Here is a 19,076-nt window from a genome sequence, read left to right as displayed (position 1 = left end):
GAGTGCTGCTAGGGCCATTTTTAATCACTGAGCTGGTAAGTCCCAGGTCACTCTGTCACAGTCTGCTAAGCAGCGTGCTTTAGCAGGCTTGTCAGGGTTAAACTCCAGCTGTCTATAGACAGACTTAGGAAGAGGTGTCTACAAAAAGTCAGCAGGAGGTGGGCTGTGGCTAGTGGTTGGGAAAATCAGGTCACTTGGCTGCTTAAATGGGATCTGTGGGAGCTGCCAGACCCATGCTGCAGACTTTAGGTTGGAGAAAGAGAGAGCAGCACTTCAGTGACCGGTACAGGAGCAAGATGGCTGGGGACAAGTCAAGCCTAGCACCCTTGCAACAGACTTCAGTGAAGCGAGTGTGTGGGTCACTGTCCTCGCCATTAGCAGGCAGGTGACAGGCTTGCCGTCTTTCACCACAACACAGCTATTTCTCCCTTCTTCTCGCTGTAAAGGGTTGCTCTCCCCCCCTTATTCTGGTCACATTGCCTTTATTCTCCTCTCTCACGGTGAGACTGTCATAACAAACACAGGGAAACCTTGATGGGAGGAATTAATCTGCCTCAGGAGGGACAAAACCAGCCTGTGGACTGTGGAGGTTCCCAGTGAGGTGCTTTGCTTCCTTCAGCTGGGTGCCTCCACCGGGGCTGATTTTGCTGGGGGTGGGAAGGGACGAACCAGTCGGGGCAAAGGGATTTCAGTGCAGTAAGAGTGTGTTGCTCACCAGGAAAATTTCTGCTCCAGATGAATTAATTCAGACTCAGATTTTTCAGTTATGACTATAGCCTGATTGGTAAGAGAGGCTACCTCTGAAATACAATCATCAATACCTCAGTAAAGACTAAAAATACTCCAGACTCACTCGCTTAAATCACATGTAGCGTGGCTCCTCAACACAATGAGATCTCATTTTTCAGCAGTGTGGGAAAATCCAGCTGTGATTGGAGGGTGCTTAGCAGTCTAAAAATACAATTCAAAGGACCTAAAAAAATTTTTTTCAACCTGTACTGGAAATTATCTTCCCTTCTTTTTAAATTAGCAACTGTCCTGCTGGTAAAGTAACTTCATAGCTGATTTCTTCTGCTATGTTGAAGTCGCATTCTCAGGTGGTCACACCTCCCTGTTTTTTTTTTAATGTATCTTTTTTTTTTTTTTTTAATCTGTGTGAGATTTTTCCTCAATTTCATTTGAACTAAAACTCCACTGGTCTTCAGTGAAGACAAAAAGACAAAAATACTGCTATTTTAGCAACTTAACAATACGCACTATGTTTGTGGGTGTGCCTGGGAGCCTGTAGGTTGTGGTTATCACCCTATTTTAAAGGAAGTTGTCTTTTTGTCAGATACACGCTCTTCATGAAAGATTTTTGCACACAGCAGTAATAAGGATACAAGGAAATCTGCTGTCTTGGGCTGGCCACAGATTCACAGGCTGTATTAATAGATAGGATTAGTGAAGAAGAACAGGTCAGAAGGCTGCAAAGCTCCTGTCCCTTGAGACTTCCTTCTTTAGTTCATTAGTCTCATTGAAAAGCTCCCTCGGATACAGGGAGCAGAAACTGAGGAAAAGGCTGGAACCATTTTATTTCTCTGAGACATACTGGGGAAAGGGCAATTTCTGGGTCATAAGCTCCGCTGAAAATGTCTGTCCAGTTTTCTCCACAGGCACCCTGGAGGAACAACAACGTCAGTTTTCTGAGCAGAGAGGCGGCTGTAACAGAGCAAGGAGAGACCATCATAGGTTTCTACCTATTGGCTTTAGGTATGTACTCAGCTTGGATGTGAAAGGAAGCTCCTAAGTAGAGTTTTGTGTGAAGTTCAAAGTGATGCATTTGGGTTTCATCCCTAATGGAACAGGATTTTAGAAAATGCAACATTTTTCTTCAGCTATTACAAGATCGAAGAGGTACAGCTTTCTGTTGTTAAAAAGAGATGAATAATCAATGCAGAAAAAAATAGTCAAGCCTGTAAACTTTTAACTAGTGTTCACTCAACTTAAATCTCTGGGAAGATAAAAAAAGTACCTTATCAGAAGTGCATGACACTTTTGTGTCTTCTCGTGTCTCAGCAGCACTGAATTAATGTTTTGTGATGTCCAGAGTTTTGACTGCTGCCGGTCAGTTGGCATCCTACGGTTACCTCCTGCAGAGACAGAAAATACAATTCCATTGTTTTAATTTTTTTTTAACTATTTGTGCTGCTCTTGATTTAAACGTTTGATGCACAAAGAAATAAACTTCTTCAAACAGGATCTATGACAGATCTAAATATTAGAACATCATCCTGTGTTAGCAGTCACAATACCGTGTGTTTATTTTGGCTCTGCTGCAAGACCATTATTGTAAGCGTATAATAAGGATTTGGAAATGGCACCCAATATGAACTCACTTTGATCCCAGCACAATTTTGTTTTGTTTGTTTAAATATTGTCTATTTGGGGCAGACTCATTGCAGGATACAAGGAAACTTTATGAAATTTCAAAGAAAGCAGGGTTGCTAGGTAATCAAAATTTCCAACCATAAAACCTCACAGGAAAATACAAGAAAACATAACTTTTATTAAATCTGTTCTTCTAAACAGCATCCACAAAAATGTTTCTGTTTATAAATGATTGATCTAAATAGATTTTTTTCTTTTTCTAAGCTTATCACATATTGCAAGTAGTTTACCAGCCCTCAGCTTATGTTTGAGAAAGGTCTATGAAAGTTACAATGTAAAATGCTAAGTATTTTAATATGTTTACATGAGACTTTCTTTTTTTACCTATAGAAACTAGGGAGTTAAAAGTTGTGTTTAGAATAAAAACAGAGATTCTAGCAGAAAAATGTATGTCTTCTATCTTAGGAGGCTTAATTAGAAGAGTGGCCATAAGATAAATCAGAGTTGTTGCAATTTATCCCCAGTCTGTTCACATCTGTGTACCCCTTCATGAATGGCTGGGAAATGGCTGCACCATCAGCTAATGAATTAATCAGTTCCACTTAAGACTAGCAAGAACATCTTAGGTCAGCAAGGCCAGTCCCCTGCTGTGACAATATATAATCTCATTTACGAAGCTATCATGCTCCCTCATGTAACTGGCTAGGTTTTTTTTGGTGTTGCTACCACGCTTCCAATTGACAGCCTGTTCCTGATTTTTCTTTCTCTGTTGGGTAGGAGCCTTTCCCGAAATTCTTAGGTAAAGTGATCACACCAACTTTATACCCTTTTTGTCATTCGTTTTAATTGAAATAATTTTTTTGACTGCAATTAATATCCTATGGCCTGTCTGTGTTCCTGAAGGAACAATCATACCCCATGGTCAACCTTTGTATTCGTATATTAAGCGAGGGGTGTTTTTTGTTTGATTGATTTTTTTTTTTTTTAATTATAATTTATTTATGTCCTGTCATAATATCCTTTCCCCTGTCATCCCAGTGTATCATCCTAGCAGCCTTTTATGCTGTCTTTTCCAACCTGGACTCTTTTGGGTTTTGTTTTTGTTTTTTGGTTTTTGGTTTTTTTTAAAACTTATAGCCAGGACTGGATACAGCATCCAAGCAAGGTCTTGCCATCACCATTCACATTAATATTTACACTTCCCCAGCTCTACTGATCCCTCCTAGTGTTGCCTCTGCATCACGCTGTCAGTTCAAACTTCTTCCATCAGTTGACCAACAGAGGAGAGGTGTTTTCCTCTGGTGCTTCCTGGTGAGCCCACATCTTCTAGCAAATACTTTTTAAAGTACCTAGGTGCCTGAACTTTTAGGTTGTATGTATTGGTTTTTGATTGCTCCAGATCCTTCTGCCAAGCTTAAAAATGCTTGGCATGTCATAGCTGCTATTCTTGAAACTTACCTCCAGATTCAAAACTCAAGTTGCATTTCTTGCAGAGTATATATAACCAGTAATAGCACTACTCCAAGTTAAGTGTAGTGTGGATCTGGTTAAAATGTGATGGAGGTAGGTATACCTTTTTGCAGTGAGAACTTTTGAAAAAAAAAATCTGTTAGTAATATATAAATCAGAAAAGTCCTCATGTCTTTTTCTCCTCAAAGGTCTACTGCCACACTTCTGCAAGCACCAACCATAACAATTTTCAGCTATTAGTTTTATGTACACCAATACCTCAGTCTATCTGGGGAGCAGTGATGTGGCAGAACAAAGTAGTCTGTTACGCAGGCAGCAGAGGACAAAGGCCAGGCCGTGTGTTACCTTCCCGTACCTGCGTTTCTTTTGGGGTCTGGAAAGACGATCTGCATTTGCAGGAGTCTATGGGTGCTTCCTTACACAAAGTCCCAAAGATGTTCGCATTTCATACTTTTGGTTTTTTGATGTCTTGGAAAACAGCTTCAGTGATTACACTTCTGTAACTCCTACATGTTTTCTTCTCTTGTGAATCTAAGTATGACAGTGCAGCTTTTTGCAAATTCTGACGTACATTTCTGACACCAAAAGGATACATGTGATTGGTGTTAGCACTTACCCAGAAGATGGGGTTTCTCTGAATCTCTTCACCTTCACCAGATAAAGTCCAAAAAGCCAAATCTTTAGCTAAGTCTTCCCACAGTCACACATCTTGACAGAGGATGTGAATAGCCAAGAACAATGATCTAACACCTTTTGCTGAGATGAGGCCTCTTTCCGTGTCCCCTTCTAGAAATTCTCACGTCGCAGGTAGCGTGGATGTCATATGTGACAGACAGGACACTGATGTATGTGTTGTACATCATACACCAGCCAGACTGTATCAGATTCAGACAGAGGGGTCCTCAGCATACTGCATGGAAACCTGAGCTCAAAGCCTGTGCTGAATAGGTATCGCACATTAACGTCACAAGCAAACCAGCATCGAAGTGCATGAGTGCATTTTGCAAATGCCGATGGATTTTAAGATCACTGCACTGCTTCTTGGCATCCAAGTCACTGTTCCATCATTCTCCTTGCTAATGCTTTGGCCAAGGGACCAGCAAAGTGGGGGAAAAATGCAATGCCAATCCCGTAGTGGTGAGCCATCGTAGCGTGCTTAGAGGGAGTATCTGCAGGTGATAGCAGCCACTGTGTTACCCTTTGTTAAGTCAGCGCTCTGTTTCCATCCTTCCCTTCCATCAGCTCAGAACTGTCTTTGACGGAAAGGTGGGAGCTTGTCCTGTCAGCATCACGTCTGACCCCTTTTTGCCTATGCCCTAAGTGGTATAGTACTGTGGAAAATCCTTGTATAGTTTAAATTATTAGGAGCAATTTAAAAGTACTGTCCACAGCTGCTAGATAAGTCAAACTTAGACCTGGAGGAAAAAAATGAAGCATTTTTTTCTTCATAGTTATTAATTGGAATTCTTAAGTAAATTGTTCTTTTCTGCATTTATACACAATTTGTTCTGTGCTTGTTTTCCCTAGTTTCACAGTTAACTGGGACTGTTAGAGTGAATGCTTGCCCTAAAAGGAAATTTTAAGTCAGTAGGAAAGAATATTAGAGAACAAATTCTGACTTTTTGTGAGTGTTTCTGTCAGAAGGATGTGCTGAGAGCATTACCAATCCCATCAGAAAACTGGAACAGACCACAGGACCCAAACATGCCTTTAAATGGCACATGTTTCCAAATGGTAATAGTAAACAGTTATTTGACAAGTGACAGAATGAGTGTTGTTTTGAGACATTGTTTGACAGATAAATCTGAGAAGGTGGGAAAGGCAACAAGTTATTCAAAAAACATTCATCCACAAAATGATCACATTTATTGAACAAATAATCTCTCCACGCTTTGTCAAGTCTAAAACATGATGACTCTTCTCCTTCCTGCCAAAATTGGCAATCTGCCCTAGCTAGGATACTGTGTATGTATAATTAGCAGTGAAGACTAAAAACAGAGCAGGGTCACTTCACAGTTGCAATAGTTAATGACAGCTTTGCAAATTCTCTAGATTTTATCACTGTTTTAAATAAAATTTTCTAGTCTGAAAATCTTCTACAGCAAACCTCTTCAGATAGACTTTTATGCTTGTATATAGGTAATTCAATCAGTAATTGACTTCATTCATGCCTGCTCTATATCTAGATGCTCAATCCAATTCCTGTCCTGGAGATAAGGTTATTTGCTGAGGGGAAAGCGTAGCTTGTATTGTGACACTGAGCCTTCGCCTTTTGCTCTCATTTCTTGAATTCTTCTACTTAAGGTTCCCTTTTTTATATTTTAAACTGCAGATGGGTGAGTTGTATCACCCATTTTTCTAATTCATTCTTGTCAGATTTTACAAGTAAAGGCCATGTAACAATGTCTAATAAGAACAAATCTAAGTACAAAGCATAATAACCTATCTTAGCTGGGCATGGATGCAGTCATCTGTTGGAAATGTGGATGACCGGCTTGGAGCTATCGGTTCCCTTGTACCAAATTTAACTCTGCAAAAACATAAATAGAATGTTAACAATGAAATTTCATGCAGCCTCAAGTGTTTATTGCTTGTTCAAAGACCATCTCAGGTACATGAGAGAAAAATAGTGTGTGTCTGGATGCTCAGGCTTGAGTGATTTGGCAGAAATCTTTGTAAAATTATTGTGTTCCCTCTTAGCTATTCCGAGAGTTAAACAATCTCACTGTTCTCAGTCTCAATCACAGAAAGATTTTCAATATCCTTAGTCACACTCTTGCTGGCTACTTTTTCAGTGCTTTCTTTGCATGGGCTGGCAGACAGCATGCTAATGCAGGACTTTTTGTCGATAGGGTTTCGGTTCCTGACTACCACCAGCTTGCTTCGCAGCCTTCCTGTGCCTCCCCCAGAAATCATGGATAACAGCACCAGCCTCCTTTGTGGAGCATTTTTGACATCTGTGGATTAAAATGCTCTGTTAGGGGGTATTATTCCAGGGGAAGGATTACTACTGAATTATATAAGGACAATATTTTTAATATTGCTGTCCATCCTATTCCTCCTACCTCCCAGTGTTTGCAAATGTGGTACCAAGTACTTTCCTGTGGGTGTCTGAGGAGAAAAGGTGACTCCTTAGCTATTCAATATTTAGCATTTATCAACACTCATTTAACCGACTCTGCTGATACTGCCAGTCTCACAGCAGCTGCTCTCAGTCCTGCCCTGTGTTAATGAACTTCTGTAATTGTGTGTTATCTGTGTATTTTGTCACTTCAGAAGGGCCAGCATCTCTCGTTGATGAGCAGCCCATATCAGACAGCATTACAGTTTATGGGGGAAATGCGGTGATTTCTCTCTGAACCTAAAGTTCGGTGGAACTGCTCAGTTTCTTCTGCTATTTTTCTCTCTCTTAGCCACCTTTTGATCTCAGTTGGAACCTATCCTTTCTCACCAGGATTATTTTAGGATGATGGGCTTGGATTATGGGTTTGGTTTGGGGTTGTTGTTTTTTTTTTTTCATATACTCTTGTGAGTGAATATTACTGGCAGCCTGCAAAAAATGAAACTAGTTCCCTTGGTTGTTTCTTTTCTATCCTCTGTTTTATTGAGATGCCACCTGGTGACACCAAGGCCTTATAGCACCTCGAAGTTCAGAGGTTTCTTTCTGAGCTCTTGATTTGCCTGTGATCTACCCTGAGGCACATACTGCCTGCAAAGCAGCTGAGGAGATCCCTACCCTCACTGAGAATGTCAGAGCTATTGCTGTGCTTCCTCCGCATTGCATTTTCAACCTTTTTCCCTGTGGTGCTGTCCGGGTTTGGGGGAGGGAGGTTATTTGGTTTGAGGTGTTCTTTTGGTTGGGGTTGGTTGTTTTTTTGTTTTGGGGTTGGTTGTTCTAAAAAAAAAAAAAAATCAGTCAGTCAACATCGTCAGCAACCCCAGAGCAACACATCTCTCTGATGATACAGAGATCTGGTGTCCCATAGGCACTGCTCTAGTTGATACCACTTTCATGTGACCACTGTTTTTGTTACTCCACGGTTTACTGAGAATTGAGTTCCTCCAGATTTTTTTGTCATAATGTTAATATGGTCTACTACCCAGACAGACCAGACATTTTAAGGACTGGATATGCCAGCGCCGGTTCTCCACCTGCTTTGGTTAAAGGGATTGTGCCTACCTGCAGAAGTCATACTTGCTCTGTAACTTTACCTCCCTCAATGCTTCCCTCATCCCCACCCTCTGTGTGTGAATGTAGTTCCAAAAAACGATCACAAATACTGTGTCTTTGTCACCTCCATCTAAAATGTGTATTGTTGTTTTACATGACATTTTGCTCAATTGTTCCTTATGATACTTTAACTGAAAACTCCCTTACCCTCCAGGCTAGGGGGAATTTGCTCTGCATAGTCCCAGGAAGTACACGAGTCTGACACTTTAAGGGTAGCCCTCCTATCCATTACGCTGCATTGACGAAATTTTGCTATTTACAAAGGAGGTGCCATTTTCTTTTGTCTGCCATTTTAGCACTATGTCTTCATATTGAGAGGGAAAATATTTCCATGCCTACTTCCTTGAAAACTCTCTCACCTTACAGAAGGTAGAGCTGATGTACCCAAACAACACAACTACCTTGTTTGCATTGCGGACTGTCCTGATGCGTTCCCAAAGCCGTCCTCCTCTAGTGCCCTGCTGTGCCTATTTATAATACCTAGACTCAGACAAAAGTCAGAAACAATTCCTCACTTAAAGTGCATGCAGCTGTTGCAAACGAGACTCGATTAAGAAACATTGTCACCTAGTGGCCAGAATAAGATGTATTTATTGTTGTTGATCTTATCCTTATAACAAGATCTATATAAAATATATGTATGTATCTCAGCATCTCATTGCACCAGTGACTATTTCTGGTTAATACCATATGCCTACATCAGCTCTTCCAAGTTCAAAAGCTCTTTCGTAAACCATGTACATTTGCTAAGCAAGCCAGAGCAGCAGCAGCTTGGCAATTTTGCAAAGAGAAGTTATTACAAGGAAACTGCTCCGCAGAAAAAGCAGTTCATAATGCCGTACAGAGACTGTCCCATCAGCCACCTCCCCTCTCACTCCAGACTACCCAGAGTACCTCACCAGGAGGTAAGTACCCAATCTCTCTGGAGAACAAGCGCCTTGCTCTTTGGCATTTTGGCTCACGATGCTCCCAGATGGCCTGGAGATTCGGAGGCAATTTCTTCGCCTCCCTTCCTAGTCGAGGCAGCCTGGCAGCAAAGCACTGAGTTCTTGACACTGGGGTCTTTGATGCTTCCTGAAGGAAGGCAGCTGCCCTCTGGCTACATCATTAAACCTACAAATCAGCTCTCTTTCATCTCGTGAACTCCTTTGAATAGGCAGAGATGCTGTGCAATGCCATCATGTCACATCCCTCGTCGGCGCATATAGTCACATCTTGCTGTGTTAATATACAGCACCCTTACTCTGGGATATCTACCGCTTTTGCCTGGACAGAGGGCTATGGATCAACTCTTTTCTCCCTCACCTGGTAGTTAATGTTGTACCCTGGCATCAACTGTGGGGAACGAAACCACTAGCTGCTGGATTCCTAAGCCTGTCCTAGGCCGCAGGCACTCAAAAGAGGTGGTGTTTTGCTCCACATTGCCAAGGTGAAGTGAGGCCACCGATGTCAGCAGTGGCAGAGCTGGTTTGGGTGGTGGAAACGGGAGCCAACAGGGACCCAGGGGCTGCCCAGCCTGCTGCTCAGCCCCACTCCAGCAGCCGCCCTGGAGCCATCCCCTTCACTGGCTAAGCCCCATTTTCAGCACTGAGCCTGACACTTATGAGTAAACATTTTGTTAAAAGTCATTCGTTTCTACATGACTACATCATTCCAAAAAGTGGGACGCAAACTACGAAGGTCTTGTACTGATGGGTGGAGGAATAGCCATGCACATTCGGAAACTCTAGGTCTCTCCAACTGAATAAGTGGCTGACTTTCACCAGATTTACAGTCATCTCCCTTGCATTTTCCTCTAGACGTGTACAAGTCAGGCATCTCTGTTCCTGGAGAGCAAGAGAGAACACAACTTTCTTTAAAAATAATGAAAAAAAAAACTTTAAAGCTTCTGAAAGATCTGTTCTGAATGTTCTCTTCATATAGATTATCAGGTGTATTACTGAAAAATATTCCCATGTGGGACAGGCTTTGCTGCAAGGAGCTCCTAGACTGTTCTAAAAGAAGAAACTTAATTGTATTAGCTGCACTTCTTGAGAGAGGACTGGTTAAGTGGCTCTCTAGCTATGTGCATGAACTTGCAGTATCTGTTATTGTATACAACGTACCTAAACAGCTGCAGCTTTTGGCAGATTGTTTGTAGTCTCTGCTCCACTCTGCCAAACTTTCCTCCTTCCTTTTTTCCCCAGGTGTTACATTTCATGAGTTTCATCTGTCCACTTAGGAAAAAAAACTTCTCTAGGCCCTTAAATGGTGGATCTTTGACAGATGCTCTTTGTGTTTGTTCTGTTTTATTGCCAGAGTTATTTACTTGTTCCTGCTTCTGAAGTGTACCCAGCTACTTAAAAAGGCTTCATGCATAGGTTTTCCAATGGATAATCTGGTTTAATTTGTTTCTAATGGAACAAAAGGGTAATTTCAGAAGAGATGTCGCACATTTACACACTGAACTGCTGCTTGTTTTATTTGCTTTTTGATTTCATGGATTTATTTTTTTTTCCAGGTTGGCTGTCTTGGTTTGGAAACAGCATTGTGATTTTTGTCCTGTATAAACAAAGACATCTTCTGCAGCCCACTGATTACCTCACATTTAACTTGGCAGTATCAGATGCTAGTATCTCTGTGTTTGGTTATTCACGGGGGATCATTGAAATCTTCAATGTCTTCAGAGATGATGGATTCATTATCACATCGATATGGACTTGCCAGGTAAGAGTGGATTACACTTAATTAGACAAAATAGGTGCGGCTATTTCTGTGTATATGGTGTATATAAATAACCAGACAGGCACAAAACAGTGAAAAGAAATACTGACTGACCTTCCAAAAGGACAGCGTTCTCTGTTGTTACACCCATAAATTTATGCATTTGATCAGTGTTTGCTCAGTTTTCAGTGATTTTTTTCTATCTATTCACAATAGTTCCTACTAGTTTGGGTTTTTTACTTCATGTCATAGCTCCCACTCATGTTGGAAAGCTAAGGTGTAGGCTGTGCTTGTCTTCAGCTCCCCTGAAGTCAACCTGGTTGTTGGCACTTTAACATTTGACTTAAACCAATGTAGACTTCTACTTGACAGGTGTTTAGAGCAAGGCCTCCACACAGCACTTGGGTATACCCATGTATTTTAGCACACAACTTCTTGTACTAAATCAGTCATAACTCTTCAATCTATCTTACCCCTAAATTATTGGTTGGTTTGTTGCCTGTGGTAGGATGAGTGACTTAACTTCCCTGAACCTGGAGGCAGCTTTTTGTTGCAGAACTCAGAAAATGTTGTTATTGTTAATTCTGAAACATACCTGTGTAGACAGAATATAAATACATCCTATGGATAGATAGGCACAAGCCTGGCTCCCTGGTGCTTTCAGTAACATCTGTGAGAAAAATTATACTTACTGTGTTTGTTTCATGAGGGAATCAAAAATCTGAAAATGACAGCATAGCCTACGGCAAGGTGTAAGAAAGATCATGATGAAGGAAGAGAGAAAGAGAAATAATCCTCTTTTCTTGTTTTTGTTTTGTTTTTTTTTTTTGTTTGTTTGTTGGTAGTGGTGGTTTTTTTTAATTTTTTTTTAAAAGAGGAAGTTGAACTATTGTGCAACCTAGATGAAAGAACTTTTACAGCTCATGTCCCCTCCCTTTCAATACAAAGGTTCAGTTTACTCAGAGAGGAAGACTTCCCACAGAAGGCCGATTAACCTAGGAGCTGTAGCTTGATCTAAAACATGATTATTTCCTTGTTTAAAACGTATGTCTATAGCTGTTTGGCAGAAAAAGATTTATCAAAATGAAGCTAATTGTTTCCTCAGCAAAATCCCACTATTTCTTTAATGAGAACACCTACAATTGCAATCTAAGGACTGTTGAGGAGAAACTTCGAGGACACCTCTTTAATTTTTTTTTTATTAATGGAAACCTTTGAAGTCATCAGATGAACAAAGACATACCTGCAAACTGTAAAATTCATACCCACACTCAGAATTAAACAGATTCCCATTTTTCCCTGTTTCAAGGAAGGTTGGAGCTACGATTAAGAAAGGAAAGGTGAAATCTGGATCTCCAGGTTCAGTTCTAGCTTTGCTGCAGACTTTCTATGTAAGACAGGGTAAGGCATTCAGTGTGAAATCCTGAGCCAAGACCTGTGGCATAACTTAACATTTACAAGCCAGCAGGCTGAAAGAGGTAACATTAAATGACCCTTCTGCCTCCCCAGTCCAAGCTCTTCCAGAACCCTGTCTATGCTGTGGCTCCTTTTTTGAGCTGTAAAAACCAGCACACACAGGAATCAATGCAGCATGGCACACTGTGTCTGTACCTCTTGATTTGCATGGGAGTCTTTCTTCCATGATGCCTCTGCCTGGGAGTCCCTCTTTGGCTGACTTTGAGGTATTTCAAGTCTTGTTATGATGATCTGGCTTTTTTTTTTTTTTGATGTAAAGAGACTGGGATGGAGGTGTGCTTAATCTTGCTGTGCTTGAACTGCCTTTACAAGATGAGAAGTGGTCCATAACATTTTTAGGGTATCCAGATAGTTTGTTGGTCAGGGTGTGTTAAGTAATCTTATTTGGATCTCCTGGTTTTAAACAGCATTCATTTGTAAAATGATATCAAGCAAAGTTTTAAGGTATTGGGATTCAAAGATTTTTTTCAGGATATTAATAATGCATTGGCTTTTCTAAACACTCTGATTTGCAAAATATTAAAGTTTCTGCTTTGGTAATCTTCTGTCGGCTCTAAAAGTTAACATTTCTCATTTATCATTTCAAATAGGAACTGATACTGTACCAATGCTAACTAAAAATTCATGGTAACCTGGAAAAGTCAATTTGTACTCTGAATGAATAGTTTGAATTGGTTGTGACTTGTTGAGTGGTTGAGCTGGTTGTGGCTTGTTGAGAGCAAATCATGTAGGATTCCTGTTTCCATCAAGATTTTGTTCTGTGTTGAGGGGTCTCAAAAACATGCTTAAACCCTGACATCCATCTTCTTGATTATTAAGCTTGACAAAACAGAAGCCAGTGATAAAAGAGTAACTTATGGAAGTAGAGTGGCTGTTTTTAAGAAGAATATTGTGCAGAAATAGTGGGAAGCTTCTGTGCATGAAAAAGATGTCAATGTTTCTGTGTTTTTGTGTGGAGAGCCAGCACAAAGGTCATTCTAAAAGTGTTCAACATTGAACAGCGGTAGAGTTTTGATTGCTTTTTTTTTTTTGGTATTTATAAAACGTGATGCATTCATAGTCCGACCAGAATGGGTCTCACATCTGGAACATGAGGAGTGAGGAGCTTGTTGCCGGGAAGGTAAAGCCCATGCTTTCTGTCACAGCTCTCTGAAGTCGCTGTTTCTTGTTGTCCTCACTGCACTCAAGCTCCTCTGCAAGTAGCTGGGATGACAATTTGGACTGTTTTGCACATGAACATGGCTCGTTCCTTAGCATGGCCCATGTGTTTTCCCTGACTTGGTTTGTTTTGCTGAGTCCAGAGGACGGCCTTACTTGGCTTTTTCTTGTTGCCTGTTTCAGTACACATTTGCTCCTATTTGATCAGTCAGCTTCTGCTGTCAGGTATGCTTAGGAAAACTTTATTTTCCCAAGCTAGCCTGTCATTTCTGTTTATGAAGAAATTTCACGAGCTCACCTTACTTAACCCACCTAACTATTTTTCCTTCCTCTGACTCGGGCCTCCTTCTGTGCCCTCAGATAATATTTTTCAAAATTAAGGTTCACCATTCTTGGCTGCCCCAGTTAGAGGGAGTGGGGAGAAGAAAGACAGATACTACTTCTCTTTCAAAACAGCCTAGTCTGTGAAAGCTCTCTGTAACAAAAGATGCATCTGCAGCTAAAAAGACCATCTTGCGGCATACCTGCTGAATGGGACAGATATGGGTGCTCCCTCTCTGTATGGAAGAAACACCACTATTCTTCTCTATGTCAAACATTATTTTTCTTTTTGGAGGTCAGACAAAGCTCTCCTCTCAGGAATGAGGTTGCATGGTAGGTCTGCATCCAAATGCTGCCCCTGCTGAATGCTGTGTATGGATATGGTTTTCCAAGGGTGGCTTTTGGACTCTGCTTTCACTTCATGTTTACCCCTTCCCTGCTCTACCACTGTGTCTTAGTCCTGATCTGGACAGAGGGAGGACGGTCAGTCTCTAGCACATTCATTTTTTAGCCTCTGGTAATATTATCAGTAAGTAAACTAGTTCATACAGTAAAGTTCAGGTCAGGGAATGTAAGCCAGTGACCAAAAGCCATCTACTTGCCCGTTGCCCATATTTCTAGTGAAAAGCTACCTCAGGATATATTTTTGTCCTTCCCATATGTTTTTTATTTGCATGTTCTGTTGAATTATAAGTTGCACTGAAACCTGTAAACAACATTGTGTGCCAATGTTCTTACATGTAGGGAGTAGAGAAATATTAATTCTCTGCAGGTAAACACCACAGTTTCTTCTAAACCTTATTAATCAACTAGCAGAAAGTTTTTCTTATATCTGTTAATCATGTGGTGAATACCAAACATGCAGGCTTCAGGAAGCCTCTAAATATAGGGGAAGGATTATAACCTATCTGATCCCCATAGGTGCCTTGTAGTCATGTCAGAAGCCTACGATGGGCTATGGGGTACCTTAGAATTTGAAATACTTCATAATCCTGGTACTTCAGTTTAAACTTTTTTCCACTAATTCACTCTTCTAATTCTTTTTTTTGAGAATACAGTTTGGTTATTTTGACATTAATTTTATAAATAGTTAAAAATTTTACTACGAGGGTTAAGAAAATTGACTGCTCTTATCATGTGTTCATTCTGTTGATATAGGCTTCTTTAAAAAAACATTACTTAATTTTGACTGTTTCTTATGCATAAGATGTATCTCGGCTGTGCGCAACAGAGCACGAGGTAGTTATCTCCAGGTGACGGTACCGTCACAGACATACCCACTGCCACCGCCGTGCTGACTGACGCTATTATCACAGATGCACTCACCTCAGTATCAGTCTAGGTATCCCCGGTCCATCTGGCCAGCCAGATGGTGCCAGAGCATCCCCAGCAGATCCGGCTCTGCACAGAAACAGCCTCAGGAGGAACCAAAAAAAAATATGTTCAGCATTGAGGTATTAGTGAGCATGACAGTAGCCTGCCTGACAGGATTCAGCCCACAGTGCCTCTGTCCCTGCAGCCTGCCCTCATCATCCCACCAAGGGCCAGCCTGGAAGGGCCTGCCCTCACCCTTTTTTCTTTGCTGAAGCTTCTTTGTGTTGTGTGGAATAATAAAGGCACAAAGGGGAGCTGGAGAGAGAGAGAGATAAGTGTCTCACCCTCTGGCTGGGTTTGCTACGTAGTAGTGAGGAAACCTGGTTTTGAGTCCTGCACTGCTTAATGCCTTGATGTTTTATACATTATTTCTGTCTGGCATACCCTGGACAGAAACAACTGGCAATGGAGTGAGGAGCAGTGAGCCCCACATTGCATGCAGGTATTGTTTTACTCTGTTATCCCTAATTCATCTGTGCACAGTTTGCCTGACAGCACCAGACCAGTGGTATAGGTGCATCCTGAAAGGCCATGGTGTGACCGGGAAGTCCAAAATTTTCTAGAAGTGCAAGACTTAGTGTGTGTGCATTGAGGAGGACGTGACCCATGGAAATGTCTGGGGTTTCTTGCACTTCAACGGGCTTTTCCAAATTGTGGTGGTGTAGCTGATCAAGTTGCCAGCTGAAATCCCGGTCAAATGAGGATCTCTAAGAAAAGCTGGACATGCAATAGCCCTGCTTTAACAATGCTCCTGTTGGACAAGGAGGGTTCCCCTCCTTCCAATGGGTGTCTGACCACTCAGGTAAGGAGTTTCTCTTTGTCTGTGGTCCTGGTATTTGTTTGCTCTAAAGACACTGGATCATCCCCATATGATGAATACTCTTGGCGATTATGTTCCTAGGCAGGGGGTGTGGATCTGAGCACCTTTGGACAGGGAAAAGTGAATCCAGCTCTCCCACGTCGTGCATGGGGAAAAAGGGAGAATGGATCAGCAATCCCTCTGCTTTTCACAGTGACACTGCTTAATTTTTGAAAGGTCTTTCACAGTTAAGGGAAGGATATGGCTATGAATACAAAGCAATGCTAATTGTGGCCTGGAGTAAGGCATTAAAAATCAAAAGGGAGGTGAGATATGCCCCTCACCTTGTTCTGTTGGCTACTTTAGGAGCCTCGTTTGCCCGCAAGCTTTTGCCACATCCAATCTGAGTCAAGCTTGGAGCCACAGCCACCATTACACCAGGCAAGCAACCAGAGCTGCAGCCCTGCAAAGCTGAGCATGGTGGCCCTTACTCCCTCTTGTAGATTCAGCTTCCAGTCACTGCTTTTTGCTGACACTTAAAAAATACAGCATTTTTGGTGTTATTAAATGTTTAGAGGTCTAGTATGACATTTCTGAGAAGTAATAATGTCCATCTTTTGTAAAAAATAGAGGTGGGGATCTGAACCACCAAAGGGAAAATTGTAACAGTAGGAAATTCTGAGATCAATAAAGATGAAAAGATATGGGGTCTTTTCAGAAGTTTTTAGGGAAGGACTTGTAATCTTGAATAAACTATTTTATATTTTATTGATGATGGCGTTTGCTTTCTCAGCATATGCATTTATCTCTTTTCCTATACACAGATTGTAAAATATTGCTAAATCTTTTCTGACGAGGAAACAGAAGATTAATACCTTCTTCTTTTAACAAAATGTTCTGTAAATTGTCTGATAAATCAAAAACCCTAAAGGCATTTATGTTGTTTTATAAATAGAGTAGATTTGAAGGACATCAATTTCTGTCCATTTAATATAACTGGTAAAACCAACCAATTGTTGACTTAGCTACACTGTTGACTCAGTTTGTGATTTTATGCACTTGTAAATGCCAAGACAGTGTTTATGTGTTACCATGTGTGGTATGGTATTCCCTCACATTCTGGGTGAGATGACTGACCAGTGGTAGCTCAGCAGTCAGCATGAACAGGTAATAAAAGCAATGGCAGAAAGCTCACAGGCTTCCTTTCTCATTCCTTCCCAATACTTGTAAGATTACTGAGGTATCTGTAGGCATTCTTCATCAAACTTCTTCCAGCACAACTACTCATTCATGTTACTCCATCATCCATTCATCTTTTCCTTCACAAAATCATCCCACTTTCAAGTCACCCCATATGTAACAAGCACCCTTTGCATATATGTCTCACCCCCACCTCTGCCTCTCATTCTCCCCAGCAGCTGTCCACGTGAGTACCCTACTTATCGCAGAGCTCTCTCTCATAAAACCCAGACAAATCCGCAAGCTGTTCATCTTTACCCCTAGCAACCTCCATCAAGGTGGATAAAGGTTTTCTCCTGCTCACCCTCCCTCCCAGCTGGCTACGGGGAGATGTAGAGATGGTTGCTGTTACTGTCCTTGCCCACGAGTGAGAGCACTCAAATGTTTTCCCACGTTTTTCCTCCTCTCTCTCCCTGTGGGGAACTGTCTGTGCAGACACACCTCGAGTTCACTGGGCTTGCGCACAGTGGAGCAGAACGCATGCTGCAGGAGTACCTTCATCCTCAGCACGGCTTTCTGCAGTGTCTAACTTTGGCAGAGGTTTCCCATCCAAAGACTGAGATAGCTCAGTCTTGCTTCACGTAAAACATCTTGCAAAATCACTGTATATCCCAGTGTCCAAGCGTGTAGCTCTAAGATTGAGGCTAGGACAGAAGAAATTTTTTTTTTTTTTCTAAAATAGTAATAGCACAGGAATGTGGTCTGATGTCTGCTTAGTTGAAAAATGTTCAGCTATCTACCAATAAGATGTTAAAAGAAATTAAACCAAATGTAAAAAGGGAGTGAAAAATAGTTATTGACTATCCTAGCACAGTACTGTGGTGTGATATCACTGGGATTTTACTTATATATAGTTTATCATTCCTGACATTTCAAGATGAAAATAACCTAAAGTGAAATCATGGAACTGGCACTAAGAGCATTAACAGATAAAACAGGTGTTAAAGGTGCTGAAGAAAAGCTATGTAACATTAGCTCTGTATCAGCTCACCTTAACACACTGATTCACTGTGAAAGGTAGGATGTGGAGACTGATCTATAAAGCAAATTCAAAAAAAAGAGTGCCCTTTACTTTGCCTGTGCTGTGCTACACAAATCTTCCTCTCCCAGGTATGTTTTTCTGAGCAATTTTAATACCTCAGATACTATGAACACTAGAATGTATCCTCATTCTTGTTTCCTTGAATAACTGAGATTTGGATACTAAGAAAAAAAGTTGCAGAGGTATTAGTCTTCCCCATTTCTTTATTTCTGGTCCTCTCTGATATAATCTGAAGAGTGTGCGCATTGCAGTCAAAGAGGGAAAAGTAACTCATGTAGACATCTGTGAGCTAAATTTTAATGAGAAAAATACTTCATCTGCAGGGAAGGGGGGAAAAACTGTGCCTTTGCACAAACAGAATCATTAGCAACACAGAAGATCATTTCAGTGTAACTAATGCTACTGCAGGGAAGTTACGCCAGTTTTCATTAGCCATGAATTCTCCCTCATTTTCCTGTGAATGATTATTTCTGCAGCCAACTGCGACAAATTAGGGAAGTTATATATTTGGTACTTGAAAAATTGTGAATGCTCAAGCTATCTGTTTCCTTGTTTAACAAGGCTAACGTAGCCCATCCCATGCCACCCAAGCACTGCATCAAACCACACACTGCTGCCTGGAAAGGGCATTCGTTGTCTGATAGTGCTCCTACAGAACCAGGAATTTCCAAAGCCTAAATTTTGATTCCTGCACTAGCTTTTCTTCTCAGAGGGCTTTGAAACATCCTTTTCTTGTTTCCTTATGTGGAAAAGAGTACCCTTCCTCATTCTTCTGTGCTGATGTGTGTTTCTAAGAGATTAAATGTCCTCTCAAAAAATGCTGTCCATCACTTACTTACCTTCATTGTGCAAGATCTTCTCACCATGGGGCTGAAAAATTTGTGTTCTTCTGG

General features: G+C 41.2%; 1 protein-coding gene across 1 annotated transcript in view; it reads left to right on the top strand.

The window, feature by feature from the left end:
• Nucleotides 1-1,596: 1,596 nt before the first annotated feature.
• Nucleotides 1,597-19,076, top strand: part of LOC309587502 (visual pigment-like receptor peropsin) — a gene marked incomplete at its 3' end in the record, with an annotated part of 30,671 nt that continues 13,191 nt past the window's right edge. The window contains exons 1-2 of the mRNA XM_082305680.1: nucleotides 1,597-1,752; nucleotides 10,572-10,777. Coding sequence (XP_082161806.1) covers nucleotides 1,632-1,752; nucleotides 10,572-10,777 — 327 coding nt within the window. The 5' untranslated portion in view covers nucleotides 1,597-1,631. The remainder of the gene's footprint in view (nucleotides 1,753-10,571; nucleotides 10,778-19,076) is intronic.

This window comes from Platalea leucorodia (assembly GCF_965183815.1).
Source record: "Platalea leucorodia genome assembly, chromosome: 3".
In the NCBI taxonomy this organism is placed as follows: Eukaryota; Metazoa; Chordata; class Aves; order Pelecaniformes; family Threskiornithidae; genus Platalea; species Platalea leucorodia.
The sequence above is the reverse complement of the archived record's forward strand: the minus strand, read 5'-3'. Positions and strand labels throughout refer to the sequence as shown.